This window comes from Chrysochloris asiatica, unplaced genomic scaffold (assembly GCF_000296735.1).
Source record: "Chrysochloris asiatica unplaced genomic scaffold, ChrAsi1.0 scaffold00117, whole genome shotgun sequence".
Taxonomy (NCBI): domain Eukaryota; kingdom Metazoa; phylum Chordata; class Mammalia; order Afrosoricida; family Chrysochloridae; genus Chrysochloris; species Chrysochloris asiatica.
The window spans coordinates 3,196,614-3,215,856 of record NW_006408635.1 but is presented as its reverse complement, the minus strand read 5'-3'; the positions used below and the strand labels follow the sequence as shown (position 1 = coordinate 3,215,856).

Genomic DNA, 19,243 nt, shown 5'->3' with positions numbered 1-19,243 from the left:
AAGTGCCATCGAGTCGGTTCCGACCCATAGCGACCCTGTACAGGGTTTCCGAGGGTGTAAATCTTTACGGGAGTAGAAAGCCTCATCTTTCTCCCACGAAGCGGCTGGTAGTTTCGAACCGCTGACCTTAAGGTTCGCAGCCTGATTCGTAACCACTACACTACCAGAGCTTCTTCAGGCATATATAATAAATATAATAATTTACACCACCAAAGAACACATTCTGCAAGTCTGCCTCCTGGCCGCCAACTCTCAGTGCCTCTCTTTCCATGAATCTAGAATCCTCAGCTGCTCCCTCTCTCCAGGTCCCCATCTCTGCCTCCATCTCTGGTGTCACTGCTTCTCTGGATAAGGTCTCACATTCCACCTGTGTTCTTCTCCCTTGATGGTCCTAGGGTCCTCTGTTTCTGGACTGTAAGATTAACTACTCCCCATTTTTGTTACAAAACTTCTACCTTTACAATTGTGATGGCCACAATTAGTCATGATAACAATTATTCACTATTGAATTATAAGAATCTTATCCCCATCTCTTTTCACCAGACCCATCTGGTGATGAAAACTATTCAGTGGGGACTCTATCTTCCCACACACACACTTTTAAACTAAACTCCCTCTTGAAACCTTGTAAGCCAGTCACTTCGTGCCTTTATCACCCCCTCATTATAGGTAGCCAATGTCTAAGTTGCCTGTCCCTATCTACCCTGCATTTTCAGTTTTTGAAGGACTCTTGTATCTTCCCTTCCTTTTGTGCTTGCTTCTGTTTCTAAACTGCAATTTTTATATCTCAAAAATGATTAGCTGAAAACACATCCCACAGGGAGATGCTTCATTAACATAACAAAGCACACCCTATTCCAAACTTGGGCTATATCTACAGGGATGTCGATGTTGTTAAGTGCCATGGAGTCTTAGTGAGGACTCTTAGTGATCCTGTACAGAGTTTCCCAGGAGTGACTGCTGGGTTTGAACTGCCAATCTTGTATTTCACAGTCCAATGATTATCATACCAAGAATTCTTCCCCAGGTATGGTGTTGTGTTGTTGTTGTTAAGTACCTTTGAGTCAGTTCTGACCTATAACCATCCTATATAGGGTTCCCAAGGAGGAGTTGGTGAGCTTGAAGTACTGACCTTGTGGTTCAAACCGACTTTGCAGTCCAGAGCATTAGCCTGGTGCCACATTAGACTCTGCTACAGGCATGTTGTTGTTAAGTACCGTGGAGTCGGCTCTGACTCATCTCATAGTGACCCTGCACAGAGTTTCCGAGGCTGCCAATCTTTACAGGAGCAGAATGTCTCATCTTTCTCCCGCGGAACAGCTGGTAGTTTCGAACTGCCAACCTTGAGGTTAGCAGCCCGATTCATAACCATTATGCTACTAGAGCTCCTTAGGGGTTGGGATTTACAATACATACTTTAGGAGGACACGGTACAGTTGGTAACAGAGGAGAAAGGGGATGTGGTGAAAAATGGTTCTACCTTCCCCCTGGGCTCCAAAGCTACATGTCAACTACACCTGACTTTCTCCAGTAGTTGACGAGCTCCTCAAGGGCAGTAACATTCTCTGTGGAACCTCAATGGTCAGCAGGCTGCAAATGGAAACTGTGTGAGGATGAGGAGGCTGCTGGGCTCAGAGCACATCTGGCTGCCAGAGACAACAGAGCCAACATGAACGAGGCAGAAGTGTCCTAACAGTGGGCATCGGTAGGGATTTCTCTGGTTTTTGATATGGACATTTGTAACTCCCAAAGCCCAGTAAGTCAGTAGGACACAGAAAAGTAATGTAGCCTGGCTGTTACAAATTATTTAGGAGCTAAGTTAAGGGAGAAAAGAAAAAACACCCCTAAGTGGCCAACACAATTATCATCTACAGAGATAAAAAAAAGAAGGTGTTATACCCAATAGAATTATGTGATGAGTCATCTGAGCCGTTTCTGATGAAAAATGTACACTAGGATAGATTAACCACAAGTTGTGTCCACTGTCAGCTACCGAGACTTTGGCTCATGTTGTCTTCTTTCTAAGCCCCCACAAATCCAGGGAAAGCTTCTGATTATCGATTTTATTTGCAGAATGCACTTGGGGTATAAAGTAATTTGATTTTTTCTTTTTAATGGGGTTTAGGGTCTGCCTTTGCAGGGTTATAACTTACTAAGCATAAAAGCCAAGACCAAAAAAAAAAGGCAGTTTAAAGAAAGAAGATCTCCAGGCAACAGAACCGGGTCTCTGAAGTAGTAGGATTCTTCCCAGGTGCGCCCACACAGACATACATACCTGCTGGGCTCAGGTCTCCTGGCAGGTGATACTTTGGCTGCCTTTCATGCAAGACATGGCTGACCCATTTTGCTTTGTTTTTGAAAAATGCATCAACCTCTTGAAGAAGAGCACCATCGTTAATTTGCAAACATGGAGGGAGAAAGGAGGTTTGCCTTTGTGGCTTCTCCAAGCTAAAGAGAATGTGGCTAACGTAGTTAAGCATCTTTGCAGCTTGTGTGAGAGGCAGCCTTACCTCATCAAAGTCAGCAACCCAGACAATGCTGCTGATGCTGCCCCCGATCAGCTCGTCCTGTGCAGCACGCAGGCTGTAAACAGAAGACTGATGCCTTGTGTTTTTATTCTTCTTTTACAGAGGATCTTTTTATAATTCTAAGAAATCTTGGGTAATGAAATTTTATTGACGAGCTGCTTCTTTGTTTTGTCTCTTTACCAGCCCCATTAGGGGTGGTTGGCAGCATTTGTCTGTTGCCTCATAAAAGAAAGAAAAGCAGCAGCAAAAAACAACTCCACTGACTCTGTACCTACATCATTGTGTGAGGGTTTTCACACCAGGGTTCACAGTATGCATTCATGACGAGCAGGCTGCGTCCTTGAAATCCTAGCTGCAAGGACAGTGAGCAAAGTGAGTAGAAAAATGCCATGTGTGCCATGAGTGGAGCAGAGTGAGCAAGGGAAGGGTTGGCCGGGTCGCCTTCACACTGCGTAGGGACAGAACTTCCTTGGTGGGGCTTTTTGGTGATCACACAACCAGGAGTGATGGGCCCTTAATATGGAAAAGGGAGAACTTAGCTGTACAGTGTAATCGCCACAACTTCAAAAGAGGCAGGATAGCTGTGCACGTCGGGGGGACGTCAGTAACACACCTGGCAGCCAGTAATAGGAATCCTTTGAAAGGAAGTCTTAAAGCAGAGCTTCAAAGAGTGCTACCAGGTTCTGCAAACAGCTACTGTGGCTGCAAACGAAAGGGCAATCTTATCCTATTGGGAGTAGGCCAGTGGGCAAGCTCTTTGGGGACATCTACTCTAATGGCAAATATTACCACACATCACAGCATCTTTGAAAATAGATGCAAAGAGATCTCTGGGCACCAGACACAAAGCAAAGGTGGAACTCCTCACTGGGAAGGATCTTGGCTGTCCCATCTAACATTACTCAAACTGCTTTAGTCCAAAGCTCAAAACAGTTCTGGTCAGGGAATCTGTCATCTTCTTTGATTTATTGCCCATATCTTTAGTTCAGCTCCATGAATTAGGTAGACCAGCAGACCTCATGTGGAATAATAATGGAATCTGAGTTTTGCTGATACATTTGAGTTATGGTGTTAGAGAATAATATTAAAAGTACCACAGACCACTCAAAGAACGAACAAATGTGTGTTAGAAGAAGTACAACCAGAATTTTCCTTAGAAGCCAGGATGGTGAAACTTTGTCTCTCATGCTTCGGACATGTTATCAGGAGGGATCAGTCCCTGGAGAAGGATATTATGTTTGGTAAACTGTAGGGTCGCTATAAAAGGGGATGGACCCTCAATGAGATGGATTAGCACTGTGGCAGCAGCAATGGGCTCAAGCTTAACAATGACTGTGAGGATAGTGTGGGACCGGGCAGTGATTCCTTCTCTTGTGCATAAGGTCACTATTAGTCGGAACTGATTCAATGGCACCTAATAACAACAACTACAAAACTGAAAGTTCATTATGTACTAAATATGTGGCTAAGAGCCATACCTGCAACGTCTTGTTCCTCCCAGAGATTCTGTGAGCTAGGTACTAGTATTGTTACCATTTTACAGATGTGAAATCAAGGCCTTGAAAAGTAGCACACTTCAAATTATGCAGCATCAAAGTAGTAAAAGCAACAGCAATCCTAAGCACTGACTATCTCACCACTAAAAGCACTTTAGAATTGCTTTACTAAGTTACAAATCTTATTTTCAGTGAGAAAAAAATTCTGGAAAAAAAAAAATCACACTGTAGAATCAAACTACAGGAATGCTGTCTCTAAAAATAGTACTTAGGGAGAAGTTCCCTTGAAGCTAGAGTTTGAAATGTGATAGATTCATCCATTTCTATTATCGGGTTTAATGGACCTAAAAGCAGCCCCTATTTTTTTTCCATAAAAATGCTGTGCATAATTAAAATTTGGATAGGAAAATATCAGAGAACCATATTAATCCATAACCTAAGAACTAAGCCCTTCAGACACTTACCAACAAAAACCAGGCATGGAAGTCTAAAGGGAGCGAAAGTGCCTTCGTGCCATGAGCAGTTTGTGCTTGACGACTGGCCTAAGGTTGGCAGTTCAAAAGCACCATACAAGAAAGATCTGGTAATCTACTTCCATAACGCTTATAATAAAAAAGGAACAACAGTACTCAGTTCTACTCTGTAACATGAGTCAGAAGGACTCAAAGAAGGTGGGTTTGGGATGTTGAAAAGGGTTTGCTCTGAAGTTTGATAAATTTCTCTTAAGATAGTGTTTAACAAAGTGTGGTTCAAATACAGCCTGCTTCAGAATCACCTGGGGCACTTGATAAAAATGTAGTTCTTGGATCTGACCTTGGGAACCAACCTCTTTTAACATTCTGCATAGATGATTTTATGCACAGCAAAATTTGAGAATATCTGATCTAGGCTGTTGCTACGTTGTTAGGCGCTGTCATGATGGTTTCAACTCAACTTACAGCGACTCTTTGTACAACAGAAGCAAACCCTGCCTGGTCCTGTGCCATCCACACAATCATTGCTCTATTTCAGCCCAATGTTGCTGCCATTGTGCCAATCTACTAAGGGTCTTCCTCTGTTTCACTGAATCTCTACTGTACCAAGCATGATGTTCTTCTCTAGAGACTAGTCCTTCCTTACAGCAAGTCCAACGTATGTTCTTGTGATATTGTTCAATAATTTCCACATTCTGTTGGCTCACCTTTCTTTGGAATGGGCACAAATATGCATCTCTTCCAGTCAGTTGGCCAAGTAGCAGTCTTCCAAATTCCTTGGCATAGCTGAGTGAGCCCCTCCAGCACGGAGCCCATTAATGAAATATTTCAGTGAGTAGTCCACAAATTCTTGGAACCTTGTTTTTCTTCAATGCCTTCACTGCAGCTTAGATTTTTTCCTTCAATACTATCAGTTCGTGATCATATTCTTCCTCCTAAAATGTTTTTATGTCTCCCAACTCTTTTTGATACAGTGGCTTTGTGTAGTCCTTCCATCTTCTTTTGATGCTTCCTGTGTTGTAAATATTTTGCCTGTGAAATCCTTTCATACTGCAACTAAGGGGTTAGATTGTTTCTTCTGGTCTTTCAGCCTGAGAAATGCCAGCATGTTCTTCCTTATTGGTTTCCTAACTCCCAATCTTTGCACGTTGCATTATAACAGTTTAGCTTGCCTTTTCAAGCTGCCATTGGTTTATTTCTTTTATTTTATCATTTCTTTCATTTGTTTTAGCTAGTCTACATTCAAGAACAAGTTTCAGAGTTTCTTCTGACATCCATTTTGGTCTTCTGTTTCTTCCCTGTCTTTGTGTGTGTGTGTGTGAACTGAGTGATAGTTTACATGGGAGAACATCGGCTTTATACCATCATTTCATTGCAGTGATTGTAGTCTCCTCTGTGCATCATCATTCAACAGTATTTGCTTCCATTGGGGGGGGGGGGAAGGGGGTAGGAGCGGTACGGAGGAATGTACACAAAAACACTCAGACATGTATAATAATTTAAACCACCAGAGCGCACATTTTGCAAGTTTGCTTCCTGGCCACCAGCTCTCATTCCCTCATGAATCTAGAGTCCTCAGCTGCTCCCTCTCTTCATGTCCCCATCTCTGCCTCCATCTCTGGAGTCGCTGCTTCTCTGGATAGGATCCTGCATTCCGCTTGAGCTCTTCTCCCTTGATGGTCCTAGGGTCCTCTGTTTCTGGACTGTAAGATTAACTACTCCCTGTTTTTGTTACAAAACTTCTACCTTTACAGTTGTGACAGTTGCCCCTGTCTTTTTAAAGACTTGTTTGATCTTCAATCATTAATGTTCAAGGTATCAGATCCATTTTTGAGATGATTTCCAATCATCTCATGAATGATGTACTCAGGATCATGTACTCAAAGGATGTACTCAATGTCAAACAATGTTGACTCTCATGGCCTTGTTTTAATTCTGCTTCAAGTTGAACTTGCTTATGAGCAGTTGATGGTCTGTTCTGTAGTTGACTCATGGCCTTGTTCTGACTAAAGATACTGAACGTCGTCTTCATTTCTTTATATCAACGCAGTCAATTTATTTCCTATGTATTCCATCCAGTGAGGTACATATTTATAGTCACCATTTAGGCTGTTGGGAAAAGGGCATTTGCAACGAATAAGTTGTTGGTCTTGCAGAATCCTATCATGCCATCTGGAACATCATTTCTATCAGCAAGGCCATATTTTCCAACTGCAGATCCCTACAGTTTGTTTCCAATTTCCCAATCACCAGTAATTGTCAATGGATCTTGACTGTACCTTTGATCAATTTCAGACTGCAGAAGTTAGTAAAAAAAAAAATCCTTTAAAATCTTCAATTTCTTTGATCTAGGATGAAGTCACTAGTTTGGTTTGTGCCAGAGGTTGGGAAAGTGCTCCAAGAATTAACAAAATTCAAGATGAAGGGAGACAGAGTCTGTAGTTCCCTGTAAAGCCTGGCCCACTCCAACTTCCACAGACAGTGGGCACCACTGCAGACATGTGTGTGGACTAGTAATCTATATCAGTATACATATTAGTAAAATAATAATAACACATGTGCTTCATCGATAAACAGAGCTAAACTGTCAGGGTCCCTGGGGATTTGAGAAGACCTTAGACAGTGACTTTATGCAAATACAGCTCCTCAACCCCATTTTCAGGAATGTCATGATTACAGACAATAACAATTGGTGACTACCTTTTTAGCAATGTTTGTTTTTTTGTTTTTGGCTTTGTTTCCCTTGCTAACTCTTCTTTTTGGTCCCCTTTAAAAATCCTAGGCAATTTTAAGAGAAGAAAAAATACTAAGTTACTACTAATTTATATATTTTTATTTTCTATAAAAAGGCAGGGTTGAACAGAATATTATTAGTCCAAACCCCTTTCAAGGCGTTGCTCATTTTGCTTTTGATAAGACGTACAACATAGATGTTTCTGTTTTCCACACGCAAAGACTGAGATCCTGTGATTTGCCCAAGACCACAGAGTTACTAAGCAGCGGAAGCATTCATTCTTTCATTTTACAACCATATACTTACAGAGCACACAGTGCTGGACACTGGGTCCTGGGGTTACTGTGATGAGTAAGTCAGACCAAGTTCTTATTCTCACAGAGCCTATATTCTAGTCACAGATACCAGTGGATCTCATCACAGTCACCTGACCTAGTTCTCAGGCTACATCATCTCCATATCACTTCTCCCCCAAAGTCACATCACCCCTTACAGCCTCCATCTTCCAGGACCCACCTGCCTGTGTAAGTGAGGGTGTCGGGGGACTCTAGGAACCTGGGTGAGATACAGCGGAGCTGAAAGTAGAGAAAGGACATTTAAGGAGAAATGGAAAAGGTATAGCAACAAAACACAATGAAACCAAAAAGTCACAACCACTCTTCTGTTGATGCTATAATTTCGCTTTGGTTCCCATTGGCCTTGTTCCATGTAACACCTTTTCTTATCTCTATTGCAGCAGTAGCATTGGTGTGTTCTTCTGTGGACCCAAGGCTCTCTCAAAGACACTTCAAAAGATGTGCCGCTTGTATTCATCAGCTGACCCCAGGGGCGTTCAATTTTATTACAACAAAGAAAGCTTCTAGACTTTGTAGACAAAAGTCCCAGTATTGTGTAAGTGGATACAATCTCTAGGTCAGGAGTCAAGAAAATTGTTCTATAGAAGGCCAGATAGTAAGTATTTTAGGTTTGGGGGGAGCTATGAGATCTCATTTAGGACTACTCAACACCACAAAAGCAGCCACCAATAATATGGAAATAAATAGGCAAGGCTGTATCCCAATAAAACTTTATTTGTAGACAAGGAAATAGACTTTCATATACTTTTTATGTGTCATGAAATAGCCTTTTGATTTTTTTTTTTTTTTCAATGATTTAAAAATGCGACAATCATTCTTAGCTCACAGGCCATAGAAAAACAGATCGACAGCCTGTGGGGAGTAGTTTGCTAACCCTGATTCAGGCAGTCTTTTCCAAACTAACAATCACACTTGATTTCACAGACACTGTGTAGATTCATCGCTGCCTGCCTCCTAGTCTCCTTTAGAAGTCGTTTCAAATTTTCATCACCCTGATGGCAAAGACATCTGCCTTATATCCCAATCTGATCTCTTCCTGCTTTAAACTTAAGGTCCTTTGTACTTTTTGCATCCTCTACCGCCCTAGGAAATCCCCTATGGGGGTTACCTTGCACAAAAACCCTTTATATACTTGAAAATGATAATAAAAATCATCCCTTAATTATTTGTTTTCTAGTCCAAACAATACTAAATTCTTACCCTTTCAGCCCAGGATATATTTTTGAGCCTTTCAATCATTCTTATTGCTTTTCTTCAAATACACTTCCATTTCTTCACTTCACTTTAGAATGTGTTGATAAAACAGCTCATAAGGTTCTAATAGAAACATGACCAGCATTGGATAGGAGAGTGATCTTTTGGTTCTTATAGGCCTGGTGTTAATACAACTACATTATGTTTGTCTGCCTTTCTTTCTGTTTCACTCTCTGTCTTTCTTCCCTTCCTCCCTTTCTTCCTAATGTCTTCCTCACTCTCTTTTCAAAAATACAAATCACATTTTGGTTGATGATAATCTTCACACCCCAGCTCAATTTCTGGTCTATAAACATAATGGCGATTTTTTAACTGATACTTCCTTTGAGCGCGTCTTTCTATACCATGTAGATCCCGAAGTATCTCCCTGGTATTGGTCACATCTTATAGGTTTCTTTATAAGTATTGATGAATTGTTTAGAATTCCAATATTTCAAAGTTGTTTTGACATTTAGTTCTAATATCCAAGACTAGGATATAGCTTAGTAGTATCTGCAGATTTAATTAGTGATTTCTCAAGTGTTTTATACAGATTTTCACACAAGAGATTGGATCCAAAGCATTCTACCCTAAATTCCAGAAACTAGTTTTAAGAATCCCCATTTAGGAAAGCATTCATGATAACCAGCCATTGGGAACAGTATGCTGTTGTTAAATACTGTCGAGTCAGTTGTGACTCACAAAGACCCTGAATACAGTTTCCAAGGAACGGCTAGTGGGTTTAAACCACTGACTTTGTGGTTAGTAGGCCAGTACTTATCCGACAGAGCCAAACTAGAACTCCACAGAGAACAGACTATCACACCATATATTCTTAGCTTATAAATACATGTCACATACAATAAAGCAAAAACATCTCATTATAATTAAAATAGATTATGTTTTTCAAATGCTTCTTATCAAATTGATTGGGCATGGTTTGTTTTTACAAAATCAGACTGACACAAAGTCAGCTCATCCAAATTGATTATTACTTTTGGTTTATCCACAGATACAAATGTTGATTCTGTGTTGGGTATATGCTATGATACATCAAAAATTATTTCTACTAACTCTGCATTGGAATTGTTCAGTATCTTTTAAGTATTGTTGGTTCATATCATGTCAACTCTACTAAAGCTAATATAAAAGCTAATATACTCAGTCTTTTTGTGTATTTGTTTCCCATTTACGCTTGATTCACTCTTCACAACTACATCTTTCTGCCATTAATGATGTGTAATCTTTAACAGGAAATTTAAATACTTTATCATATTTATTACTTTTCTTGCCTGTTTAAAATAAAATGTACAATCATATTTTGACTAATAAATTAAAATACACTTGCCCTTTTAAAAAAAATATTTTGTCACTGTTTTTACTTCTGATATTTTCAGTTTTGAACTTTTATTTCTCCTATCACACAATGTAGAATCTGTAGATTTGGGTTTATCCATATGGGAAAAAAAATTTTTTAAAACAAACCTTATAGATATTATTCAAATAAAAGAAAATCTTTGGTAAAGCAATAGCTAAATTGAAATTATACATTTTAAAAGCAGAAAGAGTTCATTCAAAATTGAAATACAATTATAGCAATTATATTTCTATACATTTATCTAATTAGAATAATATAAAATGATTCAAAAAATAAAAACCTATAGCGTAGTGGTTACGAATCGGGCTGCGAGCCGCAAGGTCAGCAGTTCGAAACTACCGGCTGTTCCACGGGAGAAAGATGAGGCTTTCTGTGCCCGTAAAGATTTATAGCCTTGGAAACTCTGTACAGGGTTGCTATGAGTCAGAACTGACTCCAAGGCACACAACAACAACAACAAACATACTTAAAATGAGTATAAGTAACATGTTCTTAAATAGATATACTAAATATGCTAAAAATACAGATTCGTTCCAAAATAACTAACGTTGTTGTTGTTCGGTGTCATCAAGTCACTCCCGACCCATAGCAACCCTATACAGGGTTTCCGAGGAGCAGCCGGTGGACCTACAGTGCTTATCCTACAGCACCATACCTGATAGTTAAATGGAATTCCAATAAAAGAAAGAAAATGAAAGGTTACAAAAGGGATGGAAACAAAGGAGGAGATGAAAGGACAGGAGAAAGAGAAGAGCTAGAAAGGAAAGGGAAGGAAAAGTCCATACCCAGACAGCATCATGAAAGACAAGATCTTAGAGCAGCCAGACAGAAAAGATAAATTGCCTACAAATGAACAACAGGACCAGCAGTTACCTTCTCAAAAGCATGGAGATCAGGTAATATTAAGATTGTTGTTGTTGTTGTTGTTAAGTGCCGTCGAGTCGTTTCCGACCCATAGCGACCCTGTACAGGGTTTCCGAGGCTGTAAATCTTTACGGGAGCAGAATGCCTCATCTTTCTCCCGCAGAGCGGATGGTAGTTTCGAACTGCTGGCCTTAAGGTTCGCAGCCCGATTCGTAACCACTGCAAAGTACAAAGAGGACACAGCTATCAATTGCAAATTTTGTGCTCAGAAAAATTTTTATACAAAATATATTTTCAAACAAAAGAAAACTGGAAATGGATTTATGTCATTGAAACAATGACTACAAGATGTACTTCCGGAAGGAGGGAATTCAATTCTTGGAATGAAATAAGCAATGATAATCAAAGACAGTGGAAACATCTTGTCAAAATGTAAGCATTGATTATAAAAGAAAATAAATCACTATTTCAGGAGGAATTTTTAAGTAAAGTTAAAATACTAAGCCACAATAATGTAGGGCTTGAGAGGATAACACTAGAATTAGAACATCCCAAGGCGATATATTGTTCAGAAAGATGAGAAATGTTGATATGAAGTTGTCTTTCTGTATGTAACTTACAACATGGAGAGATGATCTTAAATGGCTTCATTGCTCATCACCAGGTCTTTTAATCCAGCTTCTCTATTCAACAATTTGTGTTGTGTTTAAACAACCAGTTTGTTGGATTGTCAAACAATATGCTTTGTAAAAGGGCTTCTGGGTTTTATATCCACTGTATTCATTTTGTTCAAGAATGTCTCTCCGTTGTTTTTCACTCAACTGATATTTGGCTGTATATACTGGACCATAATCTTTTCCCCTTAAAAACTTGTGATATTACTTCAGTGTTTCTGAACCACTAAATATTGCTGTGGACAAGAAGAAGACCAGTTTATTCTTCCCTCTTTGTAAGTAGACAACTCTTTTTTTTTTTGGGGGGGGGGTGGCGGCTGGGTGTCTATTCTTTATCTTTGAAGTTCATAACTTTTTCATAAAGGCAACTGCTTATCAAATTTTCCTACATTACATGGAGGGTTTTTTTTTTAAACATTCTTTTCTTAACTTCAGGAAATTTTCCTTGTATTAGATCTTTGAAAACATTTTCTGTTCTCTTTGTCTCCCTGTTTTATAGACATCAATTATTCTTATATTGGATCTCAGTATTTATTCTATTTTTTTTTCTAGTTACTTTCATCTTGTGCTTCTTTAATATTCATTTACATATGGTTTTCTCTGTTTTATTAATGGTCCACAATCTCTTTCACAAATAATTGAAGCCTTTACACTTTGAAATTCAAATTGATTCCATAATTTTAAAAATAATTAATGTGTTTATCATATATTTTTAAATACTGCCAGTACAGTCATCTAATACATTAATGTTTTCTCATTGGAAAATATTCAAATTAAATAGATGAACAAAGATTATATCTAATCTCACATATATATATAGGCAAGATTTTGCTACCAACAGAATTAGCACCAAAAAAAAAAAAAAAAAATAGTGTTCTCAGTTTCATAGTTTTTGGATTTTGAAATTTCAGATTGTTGTTGTTGTTGGGTGTCATAGAGTTGGTTCCAACTCATAGAGACCCTATCCACAACAGAACAAAACACTGTCTGGTCCTGTTCCATCCTCACAACAGTTGTCAAGCTTGAACCCCTCGCTGATACCACTGTGCTAATCCATCTCGTTAGAGATCTTCCTCTATTTCATCCAGAATGATGTCCTTCTACAGAAATTCGTCCCTCCTGACAGTATGGCTGAAATACAAGAGAAAGAGCCTCACCATCCTGGTTGTGGTTCAAGCCCACCAGATACTCTGTGGGAGAAAGATGAGGCTTAGAAACCCTATACAGGGTCACTATGAGTCAGAACCAACTCAGCAACATTTAACAACAACAAAAGTAGGCATTGAGTCAGAATATACTTAATGGTAGTAGGTTTTATAGGTAAAGTTGGTCCACACTATTGACACAAATAAATCCCTTTTATCAGGTAACTCAGTCTTCCCCTTCATTAAGAGATGACTGGCATCTTAGTTGAGTATATTCTCCATCTATGATGTTCATCAATCTAACGTGGTTTTTTTAGACTTGGTAAAGTTGGTCCACACTATTGACACAAATAAATCCCTTTTATCAGGTAACTCAGTCTTCCCCTTCATTAAAAGATGAATGGCATCTTAGTTGAGTATATTCTCCACCTATGATGTTCATCAATCTAATGTGGTTTTTTAGACTCTTCAGATAGGTTGTTATCATCCTAGATGTTTTCATTCTTGACTTTTATCTTTTCTTCAATTTTTAAATTTCTCTATTTATTAATTTTCATAAGAATATATGAAATCCTCTATGTTACTTTCTCCCAACCATTCCTTCACTCGTTGTTCTAACAAGCCCTCCTTTAATCATTATTTATTCATCTCAAACATCTTCAAATTATTATAAAAATTGCTGATGGATCCTAGAGACAGCAGCTTGATAATGGGCCATTCTCAGTGCAAGGATTCCACTAAATGACCCTCTAACTAAGGCAAGGAACATCACCTTTACATTCTTTACATGCTAGTCTCGGGTCACAGTCTCCAAATCGCCAGTCAACTTACCTTAAAATTCAGACTGACTTTTGTAAAAAGTGTTTGAAAGTGCAAAAATAGCATCAAGCAATATAAGGTGCCAATAAGTAATTCTAATATATGACAGCATTGCAAACTATAGCCATATCCACTTTGTACTAATATGTATAGAGATGCCCTCCCATAGGACTATGGGGTAGGAACCTGTTGTCATTCCTGTTCTGCACAAATACTGGCCAAGAATCAGTGCCTCATCCCCCTCCCCACTGGCTCAGGGGTTAAAATATATGGAGTGAGGGATTACAGAGAAGAGGGAACTGGGGAAAAAAAAAAAAAAAAAACTTAGATCTGTATGAGTACTGGGTAGATGTCCTAGAAGCCAGTAAAACAAACAAACTTAGCACAGCAAATGATTTCAGAATTAAATTAAAAAAGTACTTACCCAGGTTTCAGAGCGGCCTCTGGGAAACACACAAATGGAGCAGACCAGAATAGCATTATGAAGGCTTTGAAAGTAAATCGATATTTGAACAAGAATCCATAAAATGTATCAGGATGCCTGCTAACTTCCAGGTAAAATAGAAGTTATAAATAAGAACCTGAGTCTCATAACATTATATTAAAAATGTACAAGATACAATTCAAAACTTTTGACATACCTAGAACGAAGAAAATCTCAACTGGGATAAAAAAATCATCAGCATGCATGTACCAATGCCAATAAGACACAGATGAAAAGATGACAAGATGACGAAAACATCAAATCCATTATCCTGAAAACTCTTCAACCACCAAATACTACTGTTCATGAAACAAATGGAAAAACAGTTTCAACAAACATAAGATATAAAATCAACAAAATGCAACATTCAATAAATTTAAAAATAATAACTGAAACTCAGGGGAAAAAAACAAACTCACCGGATGAGCAAGTAACAGACAAGAATATGGCACAGCCTACTCTAGTCTGGAAGAATGTACAAACCTGTCTTGGAAGAAATACAGCCAGAATGCTCCTTAGAAGTGAGGATGGCAAAATTTCATCTCATGTATTTTGGAAATGCTGTCAGGAGGGGCCAGTCTCTGGAGAAGGACATCATACAGCATTTCATTTTATCGTACGTGGGGTCATTAAGAGTCAGGACCAGTTCGATAGCACCTGACAACAATAATACATGTATTTATTTATTTCATTCAAACTTGTTCCTTAAACAAATCAACCACAAAAAATAAAAACAGCGTAGGAGAATAAATTAATGCAAGATGTGTCTGTTATGGAATTATGGGCCAAAATACATAAAATAAAATTTAGAAGGTTGATAAAAAAAAACACAGATAAATATCTGTAGAAACAAGGGCAAAGGAGATAAAGAGTCAGATCACAGAAATGGAAACCCAAATGGACTATAATTAGATGAAAAGCTACTTCCTCTCACCACTAGGTAAGGAAATGTAAACTAAAATCAAAGTCCAACCGAACACAGACTGGTTGGAAGAAGTACAGCAAGAATGCTCCCCAGAAGCTAAGATGATCAGACTTCATGTCTCATATTTCGGATATATTATCAGGGACGAGTCCCTGGAGAAGGACATCGTGTTTGGTGAAGTGGGAGAGTCAGAGAACAAGAGGAAGACCTCCAACGAGATGGCTTGGCATAATGGCAGCACCAGTGGGTTCAAACGTAACAATTGAGAGATTGGTTCAGGACCAGGCAGTTGTGTATAAGGTCGCTATGAGTCTGTACTGACTCGATGATACCTAACAACAACAAATAAAATGTTTTGTCAAAGAATTGCAATCAATTGAACTCTCATATCCTGCTAGTGGAAGTATAAACTGGCACAATCATTTTTTAATAAAATTTGGAGATAACTGTTAAAGCCAAAGATGCACAAAATCTAATTACATAATTTAATTAAACCACTTGTAGGTTGTTGTTCTTAGGTGCCCTCAAGTTGGCACTGACCCATAGTGACTTTATGCACAACAGAATGAAATCCGTCCTGGTCCTGAGCCAACCTCACAATCGTTGCTACACCTGAGTCCATTGCTTCTGCCACTGTGCTAATCCATCTTGTTGGGGGTCTTCCTCTTTTTTGACGACCCTCCACTTTACACAGCATGATGTCCTCCAGGGACTGGTCCTTCTTGATAGTATGTCCACAGTATGGGACACAAAGTCTGGCCACCCTGGTTTTTAAACAGTATTCTAGCTGTACTTCTTCCAATACAAATTTGTTTGTTCTTTTGCAGTTCAAGGTACTTTTAATATTCTTCTTCAACACTGTAACCAAATGCATCACTTCTTCTATGGGCATCTTTACTCATTGCCCAACTTTCACATGCACATGAGGTTAATGAAAATACCATGGCTTGGGTCAGGCGCACCTTAGTCCTCAAACAAACATCTTTGCTCTTGAATATTTTAAGATGTCTTTTGTAGCTAATTTACCTAATGCAATATGTCACTTGATTTCTTGACTGCTGCTTCCCTGAGTGTTGATGGTTGATTCAAGCAAACTGAAGTCTTTGAAGCATCAATATTTTCTCCATTTGTCTTAATATTATTTATTGGACAGTGGTGAGGATTTTTGTTTTCTTTACATTGAGATACAACCCATACCAAAGACTGTGGTCTTTGATCTTCATTAGTAAGTATTTCAGTCCTCTTCCCTTTCAGTAAGCAAGGTTGCATCATCTGCATATCATATCGTTCATGAGTCTTCTTCCAATCCTGATGCCAAGTTCTTCTTCAGATAATCCAGTTTCTCGAATTATTTGCTCAGCATAAAGATTGATAAGTACGGTGAGAAAAAAAGACAACCCTGGCACACACCTTTCCAAATTTTAAACCACTCAGTGTTCCCTTTTTCTGTTTGAACAACTGCTTCTTGGTCTATGTACAGGTTTCTCTTGAGTACAATTAAGTGTCCTGGAATACTCATTCTCCACAATGTTGTTCATAGCTTGTCATGATCCACACAATTGAAAGCCTTTGTGTAGTCAACAAATTACATGTAACCATCTTTCTGGTATTCTCTGCTTTCAGCCAAGATCCATCTGCCATCTGCAATGATAGCCCTCGTCCTCATGTGAACCTGGCTTAACCGCTGGCAGTTCCCTGACAATGTACTGTTGCAGTTGTTTTTGAATTATCTTTAGCAAAATTTTACTTGTATGCAATATTTACGTTATTGTCCAGTGACATTGGGTCACCTCTCATAGGAATGGGCACAAATATGGATCTCTTCCTGTCAGTTGACTAAATATCTGTCTTGCAAATTTCTTAGCACAAATAAGTCAGTGCCTCCAGTGCTGCATCAGTTTGTTGCAAGGTTTCAATTTGTATTCCAACAATTCCTGGTGCCTTGCTCTTTGCCAATGACTTCAATACACCTTGTATTTCATCCTTCTATATCATTGGCTCTTGATTATATACTACCTCTTGAAATGGTTGAACATCAACCATTTCTTTTTGTTATAGTGACTCTGTATATTCCTTCCATTTTCTTTTGATGCTTTCTGTGTCTTTCAATATTTTGCCCATAGAATCCTTCAATATTACAATTTAAGGCTTGAATTTTTTCTTTTCTTTTTTTTTTTAATGTTTTATTGTGAATTATATGATAGTTTACATGAGAGAACTTTAGTTTTACGTTCATTCCATCGTATATCATTTCATTGCCATGGTTCCAATCCCCTCCATGGATCATCTTCCAACCAAAGGGTATACCCTAGAAACCCGTCCTCTACCTTTCCCCCTCCCCCCCCCCTCAAGTCTTCGGCCCACAGTCCCTCTCCCTCTCTGGATCCAAAGTCCCCAGCTGCTTCATCACTCCACGTCATCGTCTCTGTCTCCATCTCAGGCATCTCTGCTTCTCTGGGTAGGGTCCCGCTCTCGGCTCTCCTCTGTTGGTGGTCCCAGAGATCTCCACTCCTAGACTGGAGAAATAATCACTCCCTTCCTTGCTACAAAACGTCCACCCCTGCATTTCCAACCCTCACAATCCATCTTGATAACCATTAATCACTACAGTATTGCGAGTAACCCATCTGTATTTCATTTCATCAGCTCCACCTAGACAGATTGGATAGTACTCACTGGTGATTCTGCCTTCCTCCATGCCCCCTAGCTCTAGGCTCCGTCTTGAAAGCTTGTAAGCCAGTCACTTCTTGCCTTTGTAGTCCCTCCCTCTCCATTTGGGTATCCAATGTCCAAGTTGCCCATCTCTGTCTACTCTGTGTGTGGAGGGGGTGGGAATGTTTCTTGCTGTAAGGATTTGTTGCCTCTTTTGAGTCACTGCATTCGTAGGTATAGGTCAAGTTCATCAGACTGAATCAGCTCAATCTCCCCCACCACTACCACCACCACCTTCTTTCTTCTCCTGGTTGAGCTCTGATCATCCAGTCATCCGGTCCCGGTCACATGGGTACCATCTGCAAGTGTGGGTGTTCTTGTGCACATGCCCTCTCTTCCCATTAGCCGGCAGCTCCATTCTCCACTTGAGTCCTCCGTGGCCACGTCACTGACTCTGGGCCTCAGGTCTCTTCACACTGCTTGCCAACCAGGTCCCCAACCGGGTCCACAGAAGACCGCTGAATACTGTAAGGCTTAGCTCGCTGCTTCATTGCTGCCTTTACCCCACTTTTCCCCATCGGTGATGTGTGTGGTCACCAATCCGAGCATGCATTTCCACCGAGTCTCAGTCTTGGAAGGGGTCCTGCGTTGGTAGGACCCGACCAACTGCCCCATTGTCTCCTAGGGAAGTGACCCATTTGTTCCTGTTGTAACAGTCCATCTGCCTCCATTGTTTCATATTTTTCCTGTAGGTCTTTCATTTGAGATGTATCTTTTGTTCTTCTCACCGCTCCAGGCTGGTCAGCTCGTCCTTTCAAGTGGAGATTTCTCATCTTTGGTGATCTGGATGTGGTTCTGGTTTCTACCTATAGTCTTATGTATTGCAGAGGCTCCAAAGGAAGCCTCGTTCAGTGGGTATGCTGTAGCCCCATTTTAGGTATTCCAATCAGTTAGAGGCAGAAGACGGACTTACAAACCTTCTCGTGTGATGTTTCTGACTATTCCTTTCTCTCCCCCTCCAGTGTCTACTCTATATTATAATGCAAGGAAAATCAAGATTCAAAAAACAGCCAAACATCTTAACACAATTCCCTACCCATTCCAACCATTACTCAATCCCTGTATCTCAGAGCCCTGGAGTTCTAAGGCTGTGCATATATCATCCTTTATCTCTGTCCCATTTGGCCCATTCAAACATGCCCAATTGTTCTCCCATCTGCCCCATTTCTCCACTTCCCTCTCCCTCCCTGTATATTGCCCCCCTCCCCAGCGCCGAAGCTCTCCTGAGTCCAATCCCCACCCTGTGCTCCACCCTCCCCCTTCCCCTCACTCACCACCAATTTCCCAGCAACCAACAAGAACTTCCCCTACCCCCCTTTAGTATAATTTCTTTTTCTTAGTCTTTTACAGTAGTGGTCCTATGCAGTATTTCTCTTTTTGTGACTGACTAATTTCACTCAGCATAAAGTCCTCAAGGTTCAT

At 39.7% G+C, this 19,243-nt stretch overlaps 1 protein-coding gene across 1 annotated transcript in view; it reads left to right on the top strand.

The window, feature by feature from the left end:
- The window catches only part of NOX3 (NADPH oxidase 3), an 82,385-nt gene extending 74,291 nt beyond the window's left edge, over positions 1 to 8,094 (top strand). The window contains exon 13 of the mRNA XM_006868449.1: positions 7,968 to 8,094. Coding sequence (XP_006868511.1) covers positions 7,968 to 8,094 — 127 coding nt within the window. The remainder of the gene's footprint in view (positions 1 to 7,967) is intronic.
- Positions 8,095 to 19,243: the final 11,149 nt, after the last annotated feature.